This window comes from Rhinolophus ferrumequinum, chromosome 25 (genome assembly GCF_004115265.2).
Source record: "Rhinolophus ferrumequinum isolate MPI-CBG mRhiFer1 chromosome 25, mRhiFer1_v1.p, whole genome shotgun sequence".
In the NCBI taxonomy this organism is placed as follows: Eukaryota; Metazoa; Chordata; class Mammalia; order Chiroptera; family Rhinolophidae; genus Rhinolophus; species Rhinolophus ferrumequinum.
In genome coordinates, this window is record NC_046308.1 from 277,669 (window position 1) to 295,276 (window position 17,608).

The 17,608-nt window shown below is 58.0% G+C and overlaps 1 protein-coding gene across 1 annotated transcript in view; it reads left to right on the top strand.

Annotated features, from left to right (window-relative positions):
- Nucleotides 1-17,608, top strand: part of POLE (DNA polymerase epsilon, catalytic subunit) — a 41,926-nt gene that overhangs the window by 21,229 nt on the left and 3,089 nt on the right. The window contains exons 24-45 of the mRNA XM_033098447.1: nucleotides 1,482-1,639; nucleotides 1,974-2,169; nucleotides 3,046-3,260; nucleotides 5,470-5,572; nucleotides 5,960-6,040; nucleotides 6,115-6,237; nucleotides 6,851-7,063; nucleotides 7,321-7,530; nucleotides 7,787-7,930; nucleotides 9,052-9,192; nucleotides 9,358-9,511; nucleotides 9,585-9,691; nucleotides 9,872-10,048; nucleotides 10,126-10,349; nucleotides 10,467-10,687; nucleotides 10,907-11,111; nucleotides 12,113-12,286; nucleotides 13,122-13,247; nucleotides 13,983-14,115; nucleotides 15,397-15,577; nucleotides 16,337-16,468; nucleotides 16,580-16,773. Coding sequence (XP_032954338.1) covers nucleotides 1,482-1,639; nucleotides 1,974-2,169; nucleotides 3,046-3,260; nucleotides 5,470-5,572; nucleotides 5,960-6,040; nucleotides 6,115-6,237; nucleotides 6,851-7,063; nucleotides 7,321-7,530; nucleotides 7,787-7,930; nucleotides 9,052-9,192; nucleotides 9,358-9,511; nucleotides 9,585-9,691; nucleotides 9,872-10,048; nucleotides 10,126-10,349; nucleotides 10,467-10,687; nucleotides 10,907-11,111; nucleotides 12,113-12,286; nucleotides 13,122-13,247; nucleotides 13,983-14,115; nucleotides 15,397-15,577; nucleotides 16,337-16,468; nucleotides 16,580-16,773 — 3,612 coding nt within the window. The remainder of the gene's footprint in view (nucleotides 1-1,481; nucleotides 1,640-1,973; nucleotides 2,170-3,045; nucleotides 3,261-5,469; nucleotides 5,573-5,959; nucleotides 6,041-6,114; nucleotides 6,238-6,850; nucleotides 7,064-7,320; nucleotides 7,531-7,786; nucleotides 7,931-9,051; nucleotides 9,193-9,357; nucleotides 9,512-9,584; nucleotides 9,692-9,871; nucleotides 10,049-10,125; nucleotides 10,350-10,466; nucleotides 10,688-10,906; nucleotides 11,112-12,112; nucleotides 12,287-13,121; nucleotides 13,248-13,982; nucleotides 14,116-15,396; nucleotides 15,578-16,336; nucleotides 16,469-16,579; nucleotides 16,774-17,608) is intronic.

A 17,608-nucleotide genomic window follows, 5' to 3' on the forward strand; every position in this document is an offset into this window, starting at 1 on the left:
ACCCACTGCCATGCTCCAGAAGTCCACCGGGCGGCCTTGAGCTGCCCGCCCAGAGTGGACTGTGCAAGTCTGGCCACGTGTTAGAGCAGCACAGTAACGAGTGAGCCTTGAGGACATGTTTTGAAACTGCGGGTGTCCTGTCCTCCCTGAACGGGGGCACTCGCAGGGCGCCCTCGCCAGGCGTCCCGGTGTTCTCTGCTGGGTTTCCCTCTGATGAATCCATTTTCCTCCTCCCGACATTTATTAATGGCACTGTGTGGGCGGAGTGGTCACCCATTCCTCGCTCCCTGCTTTACTTGGTGGTTTATGTCCACGTCGTCCGTGGATACTGTTACACTGGCGTGTGACCCATGACTGCCTGCTGTGTTTGCAGCTCAGCTCGCTCCCCGTTGGCCTCTGGGCTCCTTCACATTTGCCCACATGTTTGCGACACACTCCATCCTGGGGCTTAGTTTGGGTTTGGTGGGTACTTTCTTACCTCCTAGTACAAGACACTCCAGCCTCATGTATTTTCCTGCCTCAGCCCTGGAATCAGCTGCTTCTCCAAGGAGCCTGGGTTCCTTTTAGTGGAGATGGTGCTAGAAACTGAGGTCGGGGCCAGTGTGCTCATTGACGCCACCCCATGTCACTGCTTGTAGCTGCTCACTGTGAGTTGAGCTAGGAGATACATGGATGTATAGTAACCCCACACCCACCCATACCTGCAGGCGTGTTTAAATGTATGACCTGAGCCCGTTGCTACCGATGTCATCCATTCCCTTAGTAGTAACTTCTTCCTCTTGCAGAGAGTAAACCTACCAGATTTTCTCAGTACATTTCTTTGTTTGTTCAGCCCTAGTGTATGTGTAACAGCTCCAGGATGGTGCCGGCAGTGGTGTTTGCTCACCTTTGTTCTCGTTGCTCGTCTTCACCACCTACTCAGCATGGCTTGTCTGTTATGTCCTGCAGCCCTTCAGCGGGCTCCGTCATCCATCAATAATGCCATGGGTTCTTTTGTGCCAGTCTGCAGTCCCTCTGGCGTCACCTGATAGACTGGTTGAATGTTTTCTAATTTGCTTACAGTAAAATTCCCTTTATGGAGTGAAGCTCTGTGTGTTTTGACCCACACGTAGCGTCATGTGTCCACCACCACAGAGCAATGCCACAGTTCCGTCACCCCAAAGGTTCCTGCATGCTGCCCCTTTGTCATCAGCCCCCCCACCCCAAGTCCTGGCTACCAGTGTGTTCTTTGTGTGCTAATCTTGCCTTTTCCAGAGCGTCCTGTGCGTGCAAACACGGAATGCAGCCTTCTGGACTCGGCAGAGTGCAGTTTGGCTCATCCACGTGGGACACGTGTCAGAACTTGATCCCTTTGTCTTGCCCAGTGTCACCCATCGTACGGAAGAGCCCCGTTTGCTGACCCGTCCACTGCTTGGAGGGCAGCCGGTCAGTTGCAGGTGTGACGATGACAACTGAGGCTGCCCCTTCATCCATGTCCACAGGAAGGCTTCACCAATGAGCAGTACCAGGAGCTGGCCGAGCCCGCCTCACTCACCTATGTCACCCGCTCAGAGAATAGCATCTTCTTCGAGGTCGACGGGCCCTACCTAGCCATGATTCTCCCAGCCTCCAAGGAGGAGGGCAAGAAACTGAAGAAGAGGTAGGCTCCCACAGCCTCCGTGCTTAGGAAGGAGACAGACGGGTCCGACCCAGCAGCCTGTCCAGGACGGGTAGAGACCTCGGTTCTGTTTGTGGCCTTTTGGGTTCAGTTTGAAAAGCTGTTGTCAGCACTGATGCCCCCGGCTCTGTCCTTCACCTGGTAGATTCTACAGGCTGCAGGCCCTTGAGGCATTTCTGTGTGGGAAGAACAAAGCTCCGGGTAGAGGCATTGGCTGCTGGTCGGTGTCGGAGGGAGGGGCGGAGGAGGCGGAGGGGAGGGCAGCGAGAAGCGGTGCTCCAGGCCCCTTCACAGCCGTGCTCGCCTGTGTTTCCAGATATGCCGTGTTCAACGAGGATGGTTCCCTGGCTGAGCTAAAGGGCTTCGAGGTGAAGCGCCGTGGGGAGCTGCAGCTGATTAAGATCTTCCAGTCCTCCGTGTTCGAGGCTTTCCTCAAAGGCAGTACGCTGGAGGAAGTGTACGACTCCGTCGCCAAGGTGGCCGACTACTGGCTGGACGTGCTGTACAGCAAGGTATAGTCGCCCCTCACCTGGCTCTCGGGTCCCTGGGCCCCAGAGAGGAGGTGACATAACCCAGGGCTGATTCTGGTGAAATGCCAACACATGCTTAGTTCCAGTGCCTCCAGAGTCCCCCTCCACTTCTGTGTCCAGTGACAGGACCCTAAAGGAAACAAATGGTGTGGTAATGCAAGGGATCTCAAGAGGAAGATTTGCCAGCGATCACAGAAAATTGTTTGACGTTTTAAATCTTCGTCGCACCTGTGAATGCAGACACACAATTTCTACAGTTTGAATGGCGGTGTTGGCTTCTCTCTCATGGACTTGGTCGTGATTCCCATGTTGCTCTGTAGTCTCTGTCCCATCCAGGTTGAGTGGGTTGAGTTGCAGAACCATCCTCTGTGGTTGGGTGTCACTCAGATGGGCTTCAGGCCTCCACTGAGATCAATAACATCGCATCAGACATCTATCTATGTACAGATGCCTTTACCCCTCCTGCATTGTTTTCTAGGAAGAGGCTTTCTGGGTGAAAGGAATGCTGGAATGTTCTGGATCATTGTCTGGCTTACTTTGCTCTCTGGGCTTCTGGTTCTTGGCATGTCTTATTCTGTGTAGAATTGACCCATCCACGAGAATGAACACGGGGAATCACACGCAGTCCTCGTGACCAAGCAGAACTGGGGGGGGGGGGGGTTGACGGTCAGGCGTGCGCGTGCACAGGTGCGTGTGCATGAGTGACAGCTTGGAGTCTTCTGTCCCTGGTATGATGCAGCCCTTGGAATTTCACTGCCGCCTTCAGCTCCTCCGCTGGGGAGACATTTGGTGGACAGTCCCTGTCAGCTGGGGGACACTTCTTTAGCTCTCGTGTCATTTGGCCCATCCTTCCTCCAGGCAGCTAACATGCCTGACTCTGAGCTGTTCGAGTTGATATCTGAGAACCGTTCCATGTCTCGGAGGCTGGAAGATTATGGGGAGCAGAAGTCGACATCCATCAGCACAGCCAAGCGCCTGGCTGAGTTCCTGGGCGACCAAATGGTGAAGGATGCGGGGCTGAGCTGCCGGTACATCATCTCCCGGAAGCCCGAGGGGTCTCCCGTCACAGAGAGGTAAGGGCTTCCGGGGTTAGGGAAGGGCTCATGGGGCACTTGGATGCTGCTGTTGGCAACCTCTGTCCCTCGTGGGGAGGTGAGCTTCCCTGAAAGGAGCAGGATGTTCAGGGAAGGTGGACCTCGGACCCCACAGATCAGGTGACAGGAGGCCTTGCTGGGCCCTGGCGGGATCCCTGAGTGAGCAAGCATGGTGGGTCCGACCCCCTAGAGCCACGGAGAGCTTCAGTTCTTAGAGGGTCAGCTACAATGGGCCCCATCATAAGGTCCAGGCCAGGGTTAGGGCAGGGCCCCGGTCATCACACCCTCCAGGAGACTGCTGCTCCCTGGCTGGAGAAGCAGCAGTGCATGCCTCGCGGGTGCTCTACTGGCCAAGGCTCCATAGCCTGCCGGCGCCACGACGTCCAGCCCCCTTAGGACAGAGGGAGGTGCCCCCCGCTCCTGGGACACACGCAGGGCAGCAGCAGAGGGGCCACCCCACAGTGGCTTCCAGCCCCGACTGTGGAAACTTTCAGGGTCTGTGACATGGCACTCCTGTCACCCGGCTCTCTTTGGGCTGCGTGAGCTGTGCAAGAACTGATGAGTGAAACAGGAAAATACAGTGGACCAGGGTCCTGGTTCTTCTCTTGACCCCTTTCTGCTGGGTGCGGCCTGCTGGAGCCTGAGACATTGTGCGCAGAGGGGGGCTTACCCGACTGCTCCCTGTAGTTCCACCGTGTCCCCAGATGAGACCACCCAAACAACAGGCTCCTAAGTAAAAAAATGGTATTGTTTCAACCCATTAAGTTGGGGTAGTTTGAAATTAGCAGTAGAGAACCGATAAATGTAGAAACTTCAATAGTCTATGTTCTCATCTATGTTAGAAAGGTCTGGAAGAAAAAATGAATTAAATACAGCAAATGTTTTCTTAAAAAGAAATCCCCAATCATAACAGAAAATGAAGGAATTTGATATAAGTCTAAAATAGATTATATAGAGAGTAAAATGAAGAATTCCTACATATCAGTAAGAAAAAGAAACAACCCACAGAAAAAGTAGACAACAGATATGAACGGGCAGCTCACACGTGACAGATTGGTGGCCAGTGCATGCAGACATCAGGAAATGCGGATTCACAACACCTGTCGGTTGTAAATAATGAACCTTATGATACCAGTTATTGGTGACCACGTAGACCAGTGTCCACCCAGTGTCCATGGGACTGTGGGTGCCAGTGGCTTGGGAGAGAAGCCAGCTGTGCACGGTGAAATAGAACGTGCCCGAGTCACCCCCCGATGAGCACTCCTGGGAGCAGGCCCTGCATAGCCGCCATGTTTACATTGTGCTAAGTAGCAAAATTTGGGGGATATCGTAAGTGTCCTTCAACTGGAAAATGATAAGTGTACTTTTTATGTAATGAAATGTTGCAGAGGAGTTGGAGTGGCTGCATCACAGCCATGTGTTACCATACCGAGTTCACAAACAATGCTGGACAGAAAAGGCGAGTTGCGGGGTGATAGCACAGGACACCTCTATATAAAGTTGATGGAAAATCCTATTTGTGTGAAGAGTATAAAAACGTGCGTAGGTGGATAAACACCGAAGTAAGGAGCGTGGGTCCTTGTGTGTGAGGCGAGGCAGCAGAGCGGCTTCGCCCTCGTCTCCATCTCTCACACAGGGCTTGACGGGTGACAGGAAGGGGGGAGTGCACGGGGCTTGCTGTTTTCCTAAGGTTCTTTGCAGTATTTCACAGTAACAAATATTTCCTCCAATGAAAGAAAGGGGTGCTGGCCACTGCCCTGTCGCTTTGGTAGTGACATACAAACTGGCCCGTTCTTTCAGGAAAGGGGTCGGGCTCTTCCCGTCTGTTACCCAACGAATGGCCTTTTAGAAATATTTAGTTATATGCATGCACATGAATATGTAATTTGCGTGAGGGCATTTGTGAACGGCTCTGTTCATAGCAGCTAAACAGCACAGACCAGGGTGGCCACAGTGGGTGGTTGCTATAAACCATGGTATTCTAATACACTGAATATTATCAGTTATTAATACTATAAGCATCAGACATTAGGTGTAGTTTATACAAAACAAACAGTAAGTGAAAACACAGGTTACAGAGTAGGTTCTGAGTCCCTGTTTCCATGTAAAACACACATACACTTGATGAGCGCTGTGGCCGGGTTTAGGGAGACATCCCCAGCTGACCTCTGTGCCTCTTGCCACCCAGGGCCATCCCACTCGCCATTTTCCAGGCAGAGCCCTCGGTGAGGAGGCACTTTCTCCGGAAATGGCTGAAGAGCTCTTCCCTTCAAGACTTCGATATTCGGACGGTGGGTGCTGGCTTTTGTTCTACTCAGAGGTTTAGAAGGAAACTAGACAATGGAGTGTCCCCAGCTCGGGCTGGCAGTTTGTCTGGACTCGTCACTCTTGACATAGTGGGTAGGACATGGTTACCGTTTAGGGCCAAATTGGAAAAGCTAGACGCAGGGGGCCTCCCTGTTGTCTCGGACAGACGGGCTTGGACCCAGTGCAGGGTCCTGGTGCTGCCTCGGCTGCTGGGAAGCACCCTTTAAGCCCTCGGTTTCCACATCCTCTGTGAAACGGCACTTCCGCCCTAGTGCCTAAAGGTAAATCAGGCACAGGAAGTGTTGGGCGCAGGGCTGGCTGCAGCTGTGGCTACGGCTCTCATGCGCCCGTCGTCCGTTCCCTGCATGCAGATTCTGGACTGGGACTACTACATCGAGAGGCTGGGCAGCGCCGTCCAGAAGATCATCACGATTCCTGCGGCTCTGCAGCAGGTGAGGGCCAGCCGGGGAGGCGGCCGTGTGGCCGGCCCGTCCGGCAGATGAGTGATGGTCTCATCTCCGTGTAGGTGAGGAACCCAGTGCCACGCGTCAAACACCCCGAGTGGCTGCACAGAAAGCTGCTGGAGAAGAATGACATCTACAAGCAGAAGAAGATCAGCGAGCTCTTCATCCTTGAGGGCAAGAGACAGGTACTGTGCCTGGCGCAGGACAGCGCGGCCGTGGTGGTGCTCAGGGCCCGAAGCTGCCACTCGTGAGGCCAATGCTTCCATTCAGGCCTCTAGAATGTGTTTTCTTTCTAAAAACGTACACCTTGATACTGCCCCTCAGGTCCCCCCGTGTTCTGTGTGGTAGGAGATGGAATCCCAGGTAGGCTGAAGAAGTGTGTGACACGCAAATAGGGGCTGTGCCCACAGACCCAGGGATGTCGTGAGTCCTGCACCTTGTAACATCAGTTTTCTCAACTGTAAAATAAAAATCTATTAGAAACACTAAAAAGTTCTGAAGGCAGTGCAGTGAAAGGCGTAGCAGGGGCTGGGCGGGGCTTTATCTGTTCTTTGCAATATCATATTTCCTATGAAAAGGAGAGCGTCCTGGAGCAAACAGGCAGAAGTATAGGGACTCGCTTCATAATGGCGGCAGTCCTGTGACACTTCTGTCTGACCTCTTCACTATTCAAAGTTAAAAATAGATTGAGTGTATTTGTGTACTATGCTTGATCCCATTCAGGTGATGTGCTTACAGGTTTCTAGAAGTGGAATTGGCCGAGAGATCCGCCCTGTAAGTCTCCCCTGGTCATTGCAGGTGGGCCCGGCCCAGGCTCCCCAAGGTACCCCGAGCCTTGGAGCGCCAGACATGGAGGACTTCGGCCGAGTGAAGCTACCCCACTTGGCAGTTCCCGTGGCGACTAAGAGGAAACGCGTCCTCTGGGAGAGCCAGGAGGAATCGCAGGACCTGGAGCTGACGGTACCCTGGCAGGAGGTCCTGGGGCGGCCTCCGGCCCTCGGAACCACCCAGGTGAGGAGCTGCAGGGCATGTGCATGGTGGGCACTGGAGCAGGGCTGGCCAGGCCCACACTGCGGGGCGCTGTGTCCCCAACGCCACCTGAGTGGTGCAGGGACCCGACATGGGTTTTGAGCTCTGAGGATGTCGGCGAGACATTTGGAAGCCATGTGGCTTCATGGCCGTGGAAGCACGGCCCTGTTTTACCGTGTGCTCCTTGGTTGTGTTTACTGTGTTTGCATCCCCTTGACCTGTGCCACTATCTGTCCCAGGAAGAGTGGCTGGTCTGGCTGCGGTTCCACAAGAAGAAGTGGCAGCTGCAGGCCCGACAGCGCCTCGCTCGAAGGAAGAGGCGGCGTCTAGAGGGAGCAGAGGGTGCACCGCAGCCTGGGGCCATCCGAGATGGACCCTCCGCAGGGCTGGGGGGCTTCCTGCGAAGAACCGCCCGCAGCATTCTGGACCTTCCATGGCAGATTGTGCAGGTGCGGACAGAGGCCCCTGGGGGGCGCAGGACGCCCCCAGGGCAGCAGAGACGATGGGAAGTGGTGTCTGGCCAGCTGAGGGTCTTGGGGACTGTCCTGTGGTCTAGGACAGAGGAGAAAGGGCAGCCCTGACCCTTGTGCGTCTGACGGGGGCTAGTGCTGGAGGTCCCCCGGGAGGTGGCCTGTCCACGGGTGTGGAGCACTTCCTGTGACAAGCTGAGACACGCACGTACTGCTATACAATCTGTCCTCCCAGATCAGCGAGACTACCCAAGCCGGCGTGTTCAGGCTGTGGGCTGTCATCGGCAGCGACTTACACTGCATCAAGCTGCATGTCCCCCGTGTGTTCTACGTGAACCAACGGGTGCCCAAAGCGGAGGAGGGGCCTTCGTCTCGCAAGGTAGGGAGGCAGCTGGCCACACTGATCACTGCGGCCAGCAGCCTGCTCGGCCTCTGAGGTCATGTGCACAGCGGTGGAGGCGCCTAACAAGTGGGCTCTGCAGGCACGAGACCTGGGAGCTGTCTGTAGCCCCCTCTCCATAGGCTCCTGGAGGCCAAGTCTCGTTGGCATGTCATTCACCCACCGTACAGGTCGCTCATTTCAGGTGCAGCTCAGTGGCTGCTGCTGTGTTCAGGGTTGTGCCGCCGTCACCACGGTCAGTCTTAGAACATTTTCGTTGCCCCCCAAAAGAAACCCCGGGGCTCTTAGTGGCCTCTCCTGCCCAGCCCTCGGTAACCACCAGACCACGTTCCGCCTTTAAATGAGCCAGTGTGACATTTCCTATAAATGGGGTCCCATGATGGGTGGTCCTCTGCCTCCTTCCCTTTGGCTGTGTCCTTGACATGTCCTAGACAGTTCACACCTGGTGTCTCCATCCAGCACGGTCACTGCGCTTGTCCATGCACCTCTCACTCGGGTGCTCAGAATCGCAGAACAAGCTGTGTTTGCAGCTGGGGACTGGACCAAGTGAGGAGGTTTCTGTAGGCGAGACTCCCACCCGGAGACTCAGCAGGATGGGGATCTCGAAAGAGACCGGGAGGGTGTAGGACAGCAGAGAGCAGGTGGCTGGGGCCCTGGAGCTTTCTTGGACGTGCTGAGGGGTCACTGGGAGAATGCCCTTCCCTTTGGCTGCCTCTCCTGCTTCCTCGTCACCAGGCTCTGCCTGCCCCAGGGGCTCCTCCCCCTGTCCTCTGACCAAGAACACCCTCAGCTTAAACCCAGGAGACAACAGAGCAAAGTAAACAGAACACCTGCCCCCCCCCCGCACCCCCCCAGCCGGAGAGCGTGTCTGCTTTCCAGAGGCCTCAGGCTGCTTACCAAAGTCAGCCCAGAGCTTATAGTTTCACTCACTGGGAGAGTAAAATGGTGTACTCCGTGGTACCCCACGGTGTGGGCACCAGAAATCCTAGGACTGCTTCAGTGATGCACATACGTGTGAGTGCACATGTGTACACCTGTGCAGAAGGTGTGTGTGACATCACCACTTAGCAGGTGACGAGGCCCCACTGTACCCTCCCCAGGTGAATCGAGTCCTTCCTCGCTCCCACACGGTCTATAACCTGTACGAGTACTCAGTGCCAGAGGACATGTACCAGGGACACATCAATGAGATCAGCACGGAGTTGTCGGCCCCCGACATCGAGGGCGTGTACGAGACGCAGGTAACAGCCTGCCCACGTGGGCACGGCGGGCTGGCAGCAGCTGTTGTGGATGCCACCCCAGGGACACGAGTTCAGCAGCGCGTCTGCCAGAGCCAGCCTGAGCATGGCGGGCTGTGCCCAGGCAGCAGCCCCCGTCAGCCCTGGGCCACCTGTCTGCCCCTGCAGGTCCCGCTGCTGTTCCGGGCCCTGGTGCAGCTGGGCTGTGTGTGTGTGGTCAGCAAGCAGCTGCGCAGGCACCTGTCAGGCTGGGAGACAGACGCCTTCACTCTCGAGCATCTGGAGATGCGCTCGCTGGCCCAGTTCAGCTACCTGGAGCCAGGTACTGCACGTGCTGGCCGCCCTCGCTCTGCCCCGCCTCCCGCGCCTCAGCTCACCTGCATGTCCTCCTGTAGGGAGCATCCGCCACATCTACCTGTATCATCGCACACAAGGCCACAAGGCGCTGTTCGGCATCTTCGTGCCCTCGCAGCGCAGGGCGTCCGTGTTTGTGTTGGACACCGTGAGTCCCTGGGCAGGGCTGGGGGAGGGACAGGTCATTGGGCAGGAAGACGCCAGCCCCTGGCCTCATTTCCAAAAGCCTTTGCCCAGGAGTGCCTGCGGCGCTAGTGCCCGAGGTGGGGCAGGAGGCCCGCCTGCCGCCCCCCTCCCGCCGCAGAGGGCTGACGCTGCCCTCGCTTAGGTGCGAAGCAACCAGATGCCCAACCTGAGCGCCCTGTACACAGCCGAGCACGGTCTCCTGCTGGACAAAGTGGGCCCCGAGCTCCTGCCTCCCCCAAAACACACCTTTGAGGTTCGGGCTGAAACCGACTTGAAGACCCTCTGCAGGGCCATCCAGCGCCTCCTGCTGGTCTACAAGGTGAGTGTGGGGGCGGCCCTCCCTGAGCCGCTGCCCCAGGCCGGCCCCCAGCTACTCTCTGTCCCCCCCCAACCCAGGAGGAGCGCCGAGGGCCTACCCTCATCGCCGTGCAGTCCAGCTGGGAGCTGAGGAGGCTGGCCAGCGAGGTGCCTGTCCTGGAGGAGTTCCCGCTAGTGCCCATCCGCGTGGCCGACCACATCAGCTACAGCGTCCTGGACTGGCAGCGCCACGGAGCCCGCCACATGCTCCGTCACTACCTCAACCTGGACACCTGCCTGTCGCAGGCCTTCGAGATGAGCCGGTGAGCACAGCGTGGGGCTGGCCACCTGCTTTGTCGCCCCTGGCGGCAGGCTGGTCTTGCCGCTCTCCACCCCTCCTGGGCCAGCCTGGGACTCACCGTGCCCCGGATCTTGTGCAGGTACTTCCACGTCCCCGTTGGGAACCTGCCCGAGGACATCTCCACCTTCGGCTCCGACCTCTTCTTTGCCCGCCACCTGCAGTGCCACAACCACCTGCTCTGGCTGTCCCCTACGCCCCGCCCAGACCTGGGCGGGAAGGAGGCAGACGACAACCGGCTCGTCATGGAGTTCGATGACCAAGCCACTGTGGAGATCAACAGTCCAGGCTGTCACTCAACGGGTGGGTGGGCAAGGGCCTCGGGCACCTCACTGCTGCTTTCTGCCGTTGATTGCCCAGCAGATGACCCTCAGGGCTTGGGCGGGCTCTGCCAACAGTTACGTGCTTGTCGGCCGCCCCTGCTGCCCCGGGCAGCGGTCATTTCTCTGAGTGCTTGCTGGGTGGGCTCTGGCTCTCGACCAGGGATGGTCAGTGCGTGAGAAATGCCGTCTTTGCGGGCAGTGTGCGTGGAGCTGGACATTCAGAACCTGGCCGTCAACACCATCCTGCAGTCTCACCACGTCAACGACATGGAGGGGGCCGACAGCATGGGCATCAGCTTTGACGTGACCCAGCAGGCATCCCTGGAGGACATGATCACTGGCAATCAGGCGGCCAGCACCCCGGCCAGCTACGACGAGACGGCCCTCTGCTCCAGCACCTTCAGGTGCCTGTCTGCGTCCCTAGGACATCGGCCTCCGGTGGTCATTGTGCCCCCCACCCCCCAAAGGCAGAACTGGGTTTGGGATCTAGAAGGAGCATAGACAGGCCTTTACCCTCCCCTCTGTGCATGCATCACCGGGCTTCGGTCGGCAGTCAGAAAGCTCCTCGGGTACAGTGATGCCCCAGGGCTGTGTCCTGGCTCCTTCCTGTACCAGCAGTGTGGGCTTAGGGACCCTCCGGTTAGCTGGGAGTGCCGGTGTCCATCGCGCACCTGCTGTGGGCAGACAGCATGATAGCAACGTGGGTCCAGCCAGGCAGACGTGGTGCGACCTCCAGGGTTTAGGTGGCTGGGAGCACACACGCTCTTAGCCCCACGAGGTGAGGGGCTGTCACCCACTGTCACGGCACTTACACATTTACTGACGAAGCTGAGGCAGATAGGCTGATGGCATGCTTGTGGTCACACCGCCACGGGGTGGTCTTGTGACTCCAGAACCATCACTTCCACCATCAGTCCTGTTGCCTTCTCACGAAAGGCGGACATGACTTGGGAAATGGCAAGGAAGGGACTTGTAGAGAAAAAGGCTCAGGGCCACGTGTGCACGCTGTGGCCAGCGGCTATCTGCCGAGACGTGGGCAGTCCTGAAAGGTGGGGTCAGGCCGCAGGTGGAAGAACCGTCACGGAGGGATGGCTTCCTGGTGCTGTGTGTGGGGTCATCGGGGCGGCTTAGCAGGGGCACTCGTGAGGCAGGCGGTGGGGGCTGGGGCTGCACGAGGCAGGAGGCCCTGCAGGTCCCTGGCGGGTTCCTGGTGCTCCCAGCAGGCAGCATGCCCATTGCACACCCACATCTCCTTATCCTGGCACTGAGCGCGTGGGGTGGGTGTGAGAAGCTGTGTGGAGAGAGGTGGTGAGGCCTGACCTAGTTTGAGGGGTGCAGCTAAGCTACTGGGAGCCACGTGAGGAGGGGTCAGAGGCCATAGTGGGGTCACACTGTGCCCTTGCAGGATCCTGAAGAGCATGGTGGTGGGCTGGGTGAAGGAGATCACGCAGTACGGCAACGTCTACGCCGACAACCAGGTGGTGCACTTCTACCGCTGGCTGCGCTCGCCATCCTCGCTGCTGCACGACCCCGCCCTGCACCGCACGTTGCACGGCTGGATGAAGAAGCTCTTCCTGCAGTGAGTGGCCGACAGCTTTCGCTGGGTCTGCCTGTCCCCAGTCCCCAAACAGCACCTGTGTGCGGCCCATAGTGCAAGGTTCCCAGAAAGGCTCTGCTGCCAGCACGGCCGCCTCGCGGCCCCAGGTGTGCCGAGCAAGGGCAGTGTTTGTGCCGCTCTTCTGCACGAGCTGGCGTGCACCGCTCTGCACCTCGCCTGTTCATAGTAGAGCTTGGTGATCCGCGAGGGGTGGGTCACACAGACGGACGTCCAGGCAGTTTCCAGAACATAGCGTTCTGGAAACCACTAAGGAAGGGCCTTGTGTGTGAGGTCCTGGGAGTGTTACCTGCTGAACGGTCCCTGGGAAGGGGCACTGGTGCAGGTCTGACAGATGTGATGAGCAGGTAGATAAATGCTCGTTTGGGTGGCGTTGCAAAGAGCCCTCCCTGGAGGTCGTGCAGTGGTCTCACTGCCAGCAGTGATGGGACGTACGTGTCCCCAGCCCAGGGCGACCAGCGGTCTCACTGCACTCGTAATGTGCAATCCTTGGCAGGAGCGATGCTGGGCTTTCTCCTCATATCCTTTGCCCATTTTCCTCTAGTTTTGTTTTTTCTCATTGGTTTGTATGAATTCTTCCTATATAAAAATTAGCCATTTTCTGTGGTATGAGTTGTACGTTGTTTTTCCTCTCTTTGGCTTTTTGGGTGGGTGTTTGCCACGTAGACATCTGCACGCTCCGTTGCTTCCGGTTGTAAGCTCAGTTAGAATGGCTTTTCAGGACCATCAGCTCTTTCCTCACGTGCCTTCTGGGATGCTCGGCTGAGTCCTGACCGTTGGTTCTGCACTTGGTCCACAGGCTCATCGCCGAGTTTAAGCGCCTGGGGTCGTCGGTCGTCTACGCCAACTTCAACCGCATTGTCCTGTGCACGAGGAAGCGGCGGGTGGAGGACGCCTTGGCCTACGTGGAGTACATCACCAGCAGGTGCCGCGCCGCCCCTCTTCTGCCGCCCCTCTTCTCCGGCCGACCTCCTGTAGCGCGTCTGTGGCGGGGGCTGTTGGTAGTCGGTCCTTTCTGCCTTTGAGACTGAGCACACGGGACACAGTTCCAGTAACTGCTTTACGTCGTCTGCTCTTTCTAACATCAGTGCCAGCTCGGGTTTGTTTGCAGCTGGTAGGTGTTCTCCTTTCTCTGCTTCTTGCAAACCTGGTGACACTGGATTGGATGCCGGACACTGTGAAGCTTGCTTTGTTGGGTGCTTTTGCATTCCTATAAATATTCTGGAGCTTTCCATTCTGTTACTTGGAAACAGTCTGATCCTTTCGGGTATTTTCGAGATTTGTAAGCAAGTCCAGAAGAGCGTTTGTCCAGAGCCCATGGCCCCGCTGCCTCGTGAGCTGAGGCGCCCAGCAGTGGGAGCGGGCAGGCCGGTGCTCCTTTCCCCGGGCCACCCACATGTGACCTAGTTGGAGGACAGGCCTTGGAAGGGCTCGGTTCTCTCTGCGGCTTTCACCTCTCCCTCCCTCCATGCCAGTCCCGCTTCTCCTGCCTGGCTAGATATGGACATCTCTTTAGTATTGCTTATCATGTTCCCTAGGAAGTTTGAGGGTCTTAAATAAGTGCAGGGTAAGCAGATCTGTGTAAAAATAAAAGAGGGAAAGTGAAGAAAAGGGAGGAAGCTGATTTCATGTAAGCAACTTCTGTCTGGTTTCTTTTTAGTATCCATTCTAAAGAGATCTTCCATTCCTTGACGATTTCTTTCTCACGATGCTGGGAGTTCCTTCTCTGGATGGATCCGTCTAACTATGGTGGAATCAAAGGGAAAGTGCCATCGGGCATCCACTGTGGACAGGTGAGGTGACCGGTGCTAGAGAGCTGGGGTCGGGGCTGGAACAACTTGGGGTCCACATTCGTCCACCCAGCACACTGTAGTCACAGGCCAGGTGCCAGGAGCAGCTGCAGCCCTGGTCGTGTAGCAGAAAACGTGACAGGCCCTGCCACCACGGCGTCCATGAGCGAGGACCGTGAACAAGCAGACAAGTACATGTGGGGTCAGGGTCAGCAGGGGTGAGGCTCAGAGTCAGCATGGGCGGGGGGCATGGGTAAAGGAGGTGGGAGGCCCAGGAGGCCTCTAAGGGGGTGATGGGAAAGCAGAGATTGAAGGAGCGAGTGAGCAGCCTGTGCCCGCGTGAGTGGCAGGGCGGGGTGGCGGCCACACCCCTGCGACTCAGGCCATGGCGGAGACTTGGCCTTGAGGGGCGGGGCGGGGCGGGCCTGACTTCCTCTCGGGCCCTTTGTGGACAGCACTGGGGTCGGAGCCCAGGCGGGAGCGGGGCAGGGCAGCGTCAGGAGAAGGACCGTGGGTATTGTATTGAGGTGGCGAGGACAGGCCCTTGGGGTGGTTGTCGGCGACACAGGCGGGGGCGGTGTGTGCTGTGCCTGTGTGTGTGATGAGCTGTCTGTTATGAGATGGGTGGGAAAGAGAGTGTGGGGTGAGGGGTGCCGTGCTTGGTTGGGACGAGGGGTGTTTCCACGCCTGACATTTGTAGCCTGTCAGGTGGTGGCAGGGTGTGTGGGTTGCAAGGAGTGATCCCCCCGGGGTGAGTCCCCCTGGAGGAAGCCGGGGGTGGGGCCTCGGGGTCAAAAGGAGAGCGTCCAGGGGCCAGAGCCAGGCTGCTGCCCTTGGATGCTGGGGTGGAAGCAATGCAGGCAGTGTAGACGGACCGAGGGAAGGCAGTGGTGGCTGCTGCTCCAAGGACGGCGGGCGGCAGAGTTCACATGTTGAAATGAAAGATGTCGCACAGGGGACCTGGTCAGGCAGGGCATCACAGTAATAAAGCGAGACTGACCGGAGGCCTGGAACTCAGGCCAGGGGACAGGTGACCCAGAAGCACTCCTGGGTCTTCCTTTCCTGGGAGGTGGGAGCTAAGTGATTGCAAAGGGAATCCCCTGAAAGAGCTAAGTGAGTCTAACCGGCTGCGGAGTGAGACTGCTATGCCCAGGTACGTCACACACAGACTCACTGGGGACTCTGGGGACAGAGCGGTGAGATGGGTGGGCTGATGCAGAACGACTCACTCAAGTGCGCTTCCCACCGCTATGGTGAAGACACGCCTGGGACTGTCTGTTACAGCGGGACTCTCCAAAGGAGGGCAGCACGCAGGGGGACGAAGACGACGAGGACGACGAGGACGAGGACGAGGACGGCGGTCAGGAGCCAGACGTGGAGGACTTGCTGGAGAACAACTGGAACCTCGTGCAGTTCCTGCCACAGGCAGCCTCCTGCCAGACCTACTTCCTCATGGTTGTGTCAGGTGCGTGTCCGCCGGCCTGCGCTCTGGGTCACGGGGGGCCTGGTGCCCGCAGTGCGTGGCGCACAGTTAGGAGGTCAGGCCTGGTGGGGCGCCCTGGCCCAAACCCCACGGGTGCCGGTGAGGGGGCAGCCCCAGAGCGGGGGAGTGCCACTCAAGTGTTTGTGTGTGTCACATACAGTGAGGTGAGGTGACTAGAGAGAAGTCGGGTGGAAGACACTGGCCGCTCCCAGAATCAGCTGCCCCCGGGCTGGTCTTTGAGGCTGAACTGCTGGCGTCACAAAGGCCTGAGTTTGATTTGGGTCTGAAGGGCCGGTGTTTACAAACCAAGTTGTGGGGTTGCCGGGCAGATGCAGCCTGTGTGTTAAACCCCGCCGGGGTTCAGAGCCTGTCCCGAGGGCAGAGCAGTTAGTGGTGCGCTGTCAGCCGACGTTCAACAAGAGGACAGCCACATGGCAGCAGGGTGCTTTCCTTCGTGACTTTTGTCTGCTTGTCCCATGTCCCACTCTCTCAAGTTCTCTTGAAACGTGTAGCCTGGGGTCAGGCGTGCTGACCCTGGGGCTTGGGCTTTGTTGATGCCGCTGTTGGGCATGAGTCGGCCAGCTCTACTCGCTCCCACTCCTGTTGTGGACTCAGGCTCATCTAAACGCAGCAGAGGCAGCGCTGGCACACGGGGCCTTTGAGCCCGGGCTGGCCACGCCTCCCTGCTCAGGTGTGGGCGCCACTCACGGGCGTGGCCTGTGCCTGTGCCGTCCCCTGCAGCATACATCGTGGCCGTGCACCACAGCGTGCAGGAGGAGCTGAGACGCAGCGCCCCGGGGAACACCCCCGTGAAGAGACGGGGGGCCAGCCAGCCATCACAGGAGGTCCAGGGCGCAGCCGCAGCCCTTCCTGGTGAGAGCGCCTTGCGGCCTGCCTCGTGTGCCTGTGACAAACCCCTCTGCGCTGCTCAGTGTCCTCACCGCTGTGCGAAGGGGGATAGACGCCACGTCCTTGTCTTCCCAGGGGTGATCACCTTCTCTCAGGACTATGTGGCAAACGAGCTCACTCAGAACTTCTTCACCATCACACAGAAGATTCAGAAGAAAGTCACGGGGTCCAGGAACGTGGCTGAGCTCTCAGAGATGTTTCCTGTCCTGCCCGGCTCTCACTTGCTGCTCAATAACCCTGCACTGGAGTTCATCAAGTGCGTGTGCAAGGTGAGTGCCGACCCTCACCTGTGCGGTGAGGCTGTGTGCACGTGCAGGTGACACCCACTTACCTGTGCGGTGAGTCTATGCATGTGCAGGTAACACCCACTCTCACCTGTGCGGTGAGTCTGCACATGTGCAGGTGATGCCACTCTCACCTGTGCGGTGAGTCTGTGCACACGTGCAGGTGACGCCCACTCACCTGTGCGGTGAGTCTGTGGACACGTGCAGGTGACGCCCACTCTCACCTGTATGGTGAGGCTGTGCACATGTGCAGGTAACACCCACTCTCACCTATGTGGCGAGGCTGTGCACATGTGCAGGTAACACCCACTCTCACCTATGTGGCGAGGCTGTGCAGGGAGCAGGAGGAAGTCACTCGTTTATTTCACAGGCACTCACTGCGCCCTGCTCTGTGCTGCCACTGAGTGAGGTGTTTAGGCTCAGCAGTAGATCAGACAGGAAAGACGCCCTGTGTTCAGGGAGTGCAGGTGCTGTGAGGTGGGCTTGAGGTGGCAGGAAAGCCCTCTGATGGGGCCTGGAGCCGAGGCCACAGTGACCAGAAGGGTGTCTGGGCACTGGGTGCAGAGCCCCGGGGCGGGTTGATGCGGAATGCTGCTGTAATGTCAGGTGCTCAGGGGTTGTGTGGATGGACCAGGGACCGGACGGGGCTCCCGAAAGGTCCAGGCTCCCGTGGGACCTGAGAGGAGAGCTTGGATGGCAGCAATGCCTTTCTGGGAAGGCAGCCGCAGAGCCGGGGTCGTGTTACCAGATAAGGACGGGCAGGCGCCCGCGCCGACAGAGCCCTCGCTGTCCATTAGGTTGCCACCCAGCAGACTACACT